Genomic DNA, 8,884 nt, shown 5'->3' on the forward strand with positions numbered 1-8,884 from the left:
ATAAATTAACGTCTTTTTTTGCAAATTCAAACTTTGGAGCATTTTATGGACTTTTAGCGTCATCTATTTAAGACCAACATCTTTAATCGCTTTCATAAACTCTTCAAAATCACATCATTCAGCAATTACTCGTTCTTAATTTTTACGTCGGAATAGACTGATAGTTCATTGGTGTAGACTGCGCGAGCTTGAATACCGTTCGTGCGCACTTTTCCTCGAATTTTTTTTATACCTTTATCTGAAATAGGTAAGGACACTATGGTAATTGCATATTTGTATAAAAATAATACGGATCATGCTTGAAGTATAAAAAACATTTTTATATGATGATAAATGGTACTGATGTGTTAGGGTATATATTTTTTACTTAGAGTACTTCTCATATAACCAATGACAACAGTGAAAAGGCTATAAGTGGTGGCCATTTTAAAAAGAGTACGTTAAGTAGGGCAGAATTCTGCATTTTGGGTGCATAAAACTGACGAGAGTGCGATTTTCTTATGTCACCTACTGATTCTAATGGTGCTAGTCTAAAAAAATTAAACAAACAGTCTAACAAGTCATGCTATTTTTTGACTTTGTAAAATAATAATAATTGCAAATTCAGGTTTATTATTCTGCGGTAATGAGTGCTTTGTAAAATAAGCATTCTAGAATTGTGATAACCGCTATCTAATTTTTAAAGTAATTAGATTCTAAATTATTCCTCAATGAAATCATAGAAGCGACTTTTTATCTTAACTTCTCAATATCTAGTCAAGAGATGTCCTGTGATGTAACTTTTCCATATATTTCTTACATTACCTGCGGATTTTTACATAATCAAGCTAATAAGATTACATTGCTAATTAATTTCCACCAAAATATACTAAAAACCTAAATAAATTTATAGCTGTGTTTGATCAGACTAAAAGACTAACTTTGTAATATGCCTTGAATTTTTAATACTAAAAGTTACGAGTTCGATCTTTATCTAGATCTATCTCTTACGGTCCATAAAATATCCCTTTAATGGAAATTAGTAGGCACACTGAGGTGATTTAAATATCACTGTTGTATTATATATCATACAAGCAATAAAGGGAGGATAACGGTTATATAAAATCATTTGATGGTACAATTGTGTAAGAAAACAAAGTTTGGCTTGTAATGACTTTTCGAAATTTGACAATTACACAGGATAAGATGTGGATATTTGAGAGTGTGTCAAACTCTAAAATTAATGCATAAAAACCAGCCGGATTTTAGTAAATTGGTTGATGAATATATAGCAATGATATGATGTCAAAAGCATTAATAAAGCTGATCTATCAAACTAACTCAATGAGCTAAAAAGCAGCTCAGGATGCTTCACATTTTAAACAAACAAAAATGACTTTATGAATTATTCATTTGCTTAAAGTATTCTACATAAAGCGATTTAACATTTTTTTAATTTTTTACTATACCAAAGCTATTAGCAGTCTATAAGGAACTTTATACTAAAAAGCTGGCAAACTATCATATCTGTCTCTAATTTTTAAGTCATCTTAATTTATATGCTTTTATGAGACGCTACCACACCTTACAGTCAATAGTAGTATTTTTATAAATTATAGCTATATTCATTGGATATCAACATTAAATTTTTTTTATAAATTCCATTATAGTGATTCAAACAGAATTAATCATTATCAAATTTCCATACCATTTATTTATTTATTATTTATTTTTAAAGTAATATATATATACAAATAAATAATTAACAATAATGCTTTATTGCATAGCTGTCATTATTTGAAGTAAAAATAAGATGACAATATAACTCAAAAATCAGTTAAAGATAATTAAATAATTTATTAAATTATCTTAAAATATATACATCAACATTTACAGATAATAACACTCACATTTTTTATTCCAGCTGATAATAATCCTTCATATTTCTGGTGTGAGCTTCACTGATACTTTAATTATTTTCTCTAGTAATATATCCTTTAAGTTTATTAAACATTTTTCAAAGTGAACTTAAGAATGATGTATTTCTTATAAGTATCCATGACTACCTGTTAAATTTTTGAATAAAAAAATACCTGTTCAATTTTTTAATAAAAAAATACCTTGGTGGCTTATTCTAAAATTATTCGTGATGAAAAACAGATATTTAATGCTTATTTTTCCATACCCAGTTCCTAGGCTAAAAATATAATCCACCGATAGTCACTTTTTAAAAACTTTTAAACTACCCCCTATTTATTCAAGAATGTCACTACAAGTAAGTTTTTGCTTTTCTAAAAATTAATGGGAACATAAGCTGATATTCCAATAATAGAACCCCCTTCTTATTTATATAAAAAATTTAACGTTAATGAAAATTAAGTTTTTGTTATCTGTCACTTGTATATTTTCCTAAAAAAATGGGACTATTTATTTGACTTGAGTTTATTTTACGCTGATCATTTCGTCTCTTCGCGACTTTAGTTAACATCTATTTTGATGACTTAAAACTTCTTAGACACCCGCATATCATGGTTAAGCTTAAATAAATTAAAGGACCAGAACATAACCTTCTGAAATATATTATTTTTAAAATGGCATAATTATCAATTTCTTTTAATATAAAATTTAGATAAACTTTGATGAATAGTCAGGATGCCACAAAATTTACAAAAATCAGTGATATATTTTTAATAAATAGAATTCACTGCTGTTTTTGGTACATAAAATGTTTTTTAAGATTGAGGTAATACTTCATGTAAAGTACGTCGAATAATAATTTTACTTATTTCATTTGATATTCCATTTTTTAATAAAATAATTTCGCTCACCTAAATTTATGTATTTAAGTGATCAACATTATTCTCATCATAAATTGCACTTTCGCCCTTAATCCCGTTATGTCCCATAATTTCAGTAATGTTGCACTTCTAAAGCTGATTTTTTCTGCTATTAACTCTAAATTATAGTTCATTATAAATGCGTCGTCATTAAAGAAAGCTATTAAAGTGTCGTATCAACCCGTAAAGTACAAAGATCAATATAATATTCACCAATAAAAACGTAGCCAAAGTCTATATTGTAATATTGTAGGCCGTTTTATTTAGCACATTTTAGTATTGATGAGTTGATTTTTAATATACAGAAAGATCGAAAATACTGACCATAGACAAGTCAAGTACAATAATTCTGAATTTTAACCTATCTAACGAGAATTAATTTCTCACTTTTCATTAGAGAAATTTTAATTAGAAAAATTTTTACAGTGCCAATAATGCTACCCGATACTCAAAAAAAATAATAGTAAACTCTAATCTCTATCTCCTAGAAAAATATTTTATTATGTTTAACTGAAGCATAATAATTTGACTAAAACAAAAGAATCCGTAATCAAGTCAAATCTCTTAGAGTTGAACAAAAGAGTACAATATCTTAAATGCGTTATATAATTCTTTATGACAAAAAAAAATCAAACTTCAACATACTACCAATATGATTCAAATAATATAGTTTAGGAACCAATGTTAAAATTTTTTAATTCATTTGAAAAATGTTGGAAAGGACTCATTCTAAGTGCCGAATCAGGCCACATATCAGGTGTAAGGAAATCATAAGTTTTTCTAAGAGCTTGACAAGTAGCTTCAGCTAAACATCTATTATTACAACCAACTAAAATTATAACAATATGATACCAAAATTTAGCACAGTAGCTGTGTGGCCATTGGAACATGTGAAACAGTCTTCAATACCAGCCATTTCCAAAAGTTTTTTAGGTACAGGTGCTGCAACAAGACCAGTTCCACGAGGAGCAGGAATAAGTCTTACTGAAACAGAACCACATTTTCCAGTCAACTAAATCATTAAAACTATACTCTTTTTCAAGTCACATTTTAACCATACTTTACATGGCACGGTGTGTGGTTTACCAATTTTATTACCCCAGTAACCAAACTTTACAGGAACCATTCTCAACTTAGCATCAATCATAGCACTTTTAATTGCTTTGGCCACTTCTTTAGAAACTTTACAACCAAGACCAACATGACCATTTTGGTCACCAATAACAACAATAGCTCTAAAACGTGTTCTTTGACCAGCACGGGTTTGTTTTTGAACTGGTTTCACCTTAAGTATTTCATTTTGTAGCTTACCTTGAATAAGATGATCAATGATTTCACTTTCCTAACATAACAAATATAATTTGGTAAACAAGAACATCAACTAACTTTAATTGGAATGGCATGTAAATATATTTCTTTAAGGCTTGTTATTTTTCCAGATTGTACAAGACGGCCTAACTTTGTAACTGGAGTCCAAGCTTGTTGTGATCTATCGCCGCGTCGTGGAGGACCACGTCTTCTAGGTCCACCTCTTGGTGCACCACCTCTAGTACGTTGATTATCACCAAAACCACGTCTTTCTCGTTGTTGACCTTGTGGCCTATTTCCTTGGTTTTGTTCCATGTGTCTACAATAATTTAAAATCAATAAATTAAAGAGTAAAGAACTTAACTACCAGACAAGCTAGATATAGCACGTTTGTTCTACCGAATAGTTACGATTACGTTGTCGTAAGAAATTATGTACACATTTTTTTAATTCGACTTTGTTAAACAATCTTAACACACATAATGTTATGTGATAAAAAATAATATATTTTATATACACAAATATTCATATAAAAGGTGGCGTTTTTGTTATAGCATTACATCATTAATAATACCTCTGCGCATTAACATCATTATGAACTGCGCAATCGTCTTGTTGATTTTGAGAAATATAAAATCTTTAACTCTTGTAATATTTAAGATAAGTGATAATAAAATTTCTTTTTATATGTTTGAAAAAATATGTAAAAGTCGATTTCACTACGTGCACTACAATCTGCAATTTATTGTAAGCAATTCCAAAGTTTTTCTTTTTAAAAATTTTTCATTACTAAAATAAAATTCAATATATATTTTATACATTTATTTTGACAAAAAAAATGTATATAAAAAGAAATGTCAATAATGAAGCTCATAGTTCAAAAATTAAGTATATATATTATTTTATTAATCTAAAATTATTTTAAAAAAAATTTTCTATAAAAATATAAGTTATGACATCTTCATGAGGTAAATACTTGATTTTTACTTTTCATTCTAATACCGTTCATTTACGTCATAGTTCGCTCAATCCCGTTATAAGTATTTTTGTGTTTATCTCTAATAATTTGTGAATTCTACAGTCTAACACTTTCTTTTTTCATATTAAAAATTTTATAATTATACGAAATATATTTTTTTCTAATGTTTTTAATGTTACAGTATCAACAGGAGATTAAAAATTTGTGAATGTGTCACCCACATTTGTAAATTGATGATTTGAAGTATATTAAGTGTCAAATCTTTTTTATTATATTTTCGGCAATATGGAGAACGGTTGAATTTGTTTTAACATTGTGATAAAAGATTTTCCTATAAAATGCATTAATTTTAGAAATTTTGTACTTAAACATGCCTATATTTCGTGTCAGTAATTTTAAATTGCCAATAAATTATGACTGCTTACGAAGGATGATGATTACTAAATTGGCTACAATAAAAGGATTTTTTATTATTAATTAATTATCTCATCATATAGAACTTTGTCGCTACACAAAAAATTTTTGCATTATAACACGATATTTGAAGTCCTCCCGCGCATAATGAATATAATATACTACTTAAATAGTGAACCAGTCATTTTTAAAAACTCTAATAATAGTCAATATTATTAGAGTTAAGCTAGATATATTACCCCAAGAAATCACCTCTGGTAGTTTTGAGGTATTTTTATTATTACTAAGAGAACAATTTGTTGTGGATTTTAGGTTATTAGTAAAACTCATGCCCAAAGAAAAAAAATAAATGACACATGTTAAAATTCTGGATATAAATGGAATTTATATAATAACAATTTATTTTTAGAGGTTTTTCATAAAAGAGATTTAGCTGACTTGAGTGGAATACATTAAACGTGAATATAATTTTGTACACACATATGAAGAGGAAATATTTATATACTCATTAATTATTATTTTTCTAGCAAAGATAACATTTTATTATAACATTCAAAAATAATTTAATTATCAACAAGAAATCATTTATCGAAGAAGAAAATTAAACTATTAGATTAGATGGCCAATGTGTAATTATAAAATATATTTACGAAACACAACGAATAAAAGAAAAAAGCTTAGTGGGGCACAATATTTTATACAAAAAAAAAACCGAAATAAGATGGCATATTAATAAAACCTAAATAATTGTTGTTGCATTAGTCACACAGAGGTGATTAAGTTTATTAATTCAGATGAAAATTATTTTAAAAATATAATAATTACTTTTAACACCGTATATTAAGTCATAGTATTTCTTGCACTCTGCAAAGAATTTATTCCAATATGAGTGAGTTATGTTGGGCAACTCTTGAAAAACGATACAGAGTAGAATTTGAATCGAGAAAATCATATCATTGTGGGACATGTTATAGGTAATTAAATGGAGAAAAAATAAATTTTTTGAATGATGTTCTGTGCGAATAGTGTACTTTTGCAGTGTTTTAATGAAAAATTAACAAATAAATTTGTTAATTCAAAAAAAACGAAAATTTAGAAAAAGCCGTTAAGATTTAAAAACAAAAATATTCTGGCACTTTAAATTTTATTTATGGTTTGGAATATAGATCAGAATTAAATTTTTTAATGCACTGCAATATCTATTTCTCCAACTCACTGTACAAGAATACGATAACGTTGGCTGAAATATTCGTAGTCTTGTTAAACACCCCACATATTAATAATTATTATAAATTGAAATTTCACAATAAACGCCCAAAACGATTTTTTAGAAATTTTAACGGATTAGTAGCGAACAAAATTCTATTTAAAAATTACTTCAATTTATGCATCTTCAGGAATGATCGAATTTATAACTACTTTGTCAGTAATCTTGTCATTTAAAATAAAATGCTTATTATATGCCTTACGTTTAGGCTACCTCAATTTATTTAAATTAAAATATTCAATATAATATAATTATATTATATTGCAATATATTCAACATGTATCAACTCAATATAACTGCATAATTATTTAATAAATATAAAAAAATAATTTTATATTTAATTTTTTAATTTTACGAAAAAAAAACGAATGCCTTTTGACTGAAGATTAAAAATTATTACGAATACTTCAAACAATTAGTCTATATATACTCAAATATTACCCCCAACTTTATCTTTAAACTATACAGACAAATTTTTGAAATTATATGTATACTAAAACAGCGCGTATTATTTTAAAAAAAATTTTTGACGTAAAAATAATTAAAATAAAATTACGAATACATAAAGAAATCCACGACAGATAACGATGTATAATTTAAAAAAAACTTAATGTTATACTCATTTTATTATATTATACTTAATATTTTTGATTTTAAATAAAAGAAAAATATAATCATTAAAATGGTAAATTTTAAGCGCTACAAAAGTTTTACAATTATCGATAAAAATTTCAATTTATTTTTTTCTCTAATAAAAATCATCTAAATTAGCAATGCACAACAAAAATAATTACATTTTAAAAATTTAATTCATGAAATGTTAGAAAAATGAAAATGTGCATGAACGCGTGCTTTGAAGCGTGCGCGCATATTATACGACAAAATTTTTTTTCGTTGACTTTTTTCATTAAATGTTTTCTAAAAATTTTCATAACTATTTTAAAAAGAATAAAGTTTATTTTCAAGTTAAAAAATTTACAACGATCCCACACAATAAAACGACGCAAAATATTGATCCACGAATTAGTACAATACTTCGTGTAGTACACGCAAATTGGTCAGCATATGCAAATTTCGAGCGGGGCAGAATAAATGAAAATCTTTTGGAGCCGTTAGTGCGTCATTTTGATTTTACGTATTTTGTAACTATCGAAATTGTATAGGCGGAAATTGATAAAAGATTAAACAAACTTCTAGTTAAGTATAACATAGAAGAAAGTAAAATCGTATTTTTAAGAACTAGTGCTACTTACGCAACTGGTAAATAAGCTTTGTATCTCATACAATAGTTTATATGGTAACATATGCTGTCACTAGGTAATATCGTGTCAAAAGTTTGTCAACCAACAACTGAATCAATTTCAGAATTGATGAGAGAATTATCATCTACATTTTTTGACGAGTATAATTTGAATATATACGTTAAATTTTCAATAAATAATTTTATCTAGTTCACTAAGGGATGTATTAAAAATAGGTGGATTTGAATATGAAGATATATGTGATGTAAGACAATTTATTTAGTCATTTTTTACACTTGCTCTAAATTTCATTTTTATAAAATTTTAGTTATTGAAAGATATGAGGGACCTCAACTATGAAAATCAGTCTACATCATTGAATGATTATCCTGTTATAAAACAACTTTCTTTTATAGGTTATAATTTAGTATCAAAAATTCATGCCAACTTTTAATTTTAATTTTTTGTGTGTTTTCTTATACGATTAAGAGTAGAGATAAAGTTACTTTTTGCATAGAATATAAAATTTGATTTAGTATTATTTTATTCGTAATTGTTATGAGTTAGGGACATTATCAACACACCTTTTGAAATAATATTATTTTATCAAAAATAAAATTATCTTTGACCAATATTATTATTAATTTCGTATAAAGTAAGTGTGATTATTTTTAGTGACACCACACAAATTATATTAGTTATAGATCAGTTGAAAAAAAAATTTATGCAATTCTTTTTAAATTAAAATGCCTATTGATTTTATGCAATTATTTATGCAAATAATTAAAATTCGTATTTTTATTAGATAATAATAAGTAAAACATGGATAAACCAATAAGAATTTTTCCTGTGACGAAAT

The 8,884-nt window shown here is 26.3% G+C and overlaps 1 protein-coding gene across 1 annotated transcript; it reads right to left on the reverse strand.

The window, feature by feature from the left end:
• Positions 1-1,171: 1,171 nt before the first annotated feature.
• LOC139225439 (small ribosomal subunit protein uS5-like) lies at positions 1,172-4,439 on the reverse strand. The gene is made up of 5 exons (XM_070856276.1): positions 4,203-4,439; positions 3,877-4,158; positions 3,669-3,828; positions 3,507-3,621; positions 1,172-1,208 (listed from the first exon to the last, which is right to left on the reverse strand). Exons 1-5 carry the CDS (start codon positions 4,437-4,439, stop codon positions 1,172-1,174), a joined length of 831 nt encoding a protein of 276 aa, XP_070712377.1.
• Between the last annotated feature and the right edge of the window lie 4,445 nt (positions 4,440-8,884).

This window comes from Pempheris klunzingeri, unplaced genomic scaffold (genome assembly GCF_042242105.1).
Source record: "Pempheris klunzingeri isolate RE-2024b unplaced genomic scaffold, fPemKlu1.hap1 Scaffold_235, whole genome shotgun sequence".
Classification (NCBI taxonomy): Eukaryota; Metazoa; Chordata; class Actinopteri; order Acropomatiformes; family Pempheridae; genus Pempheris; species Pempheris klunzingeri.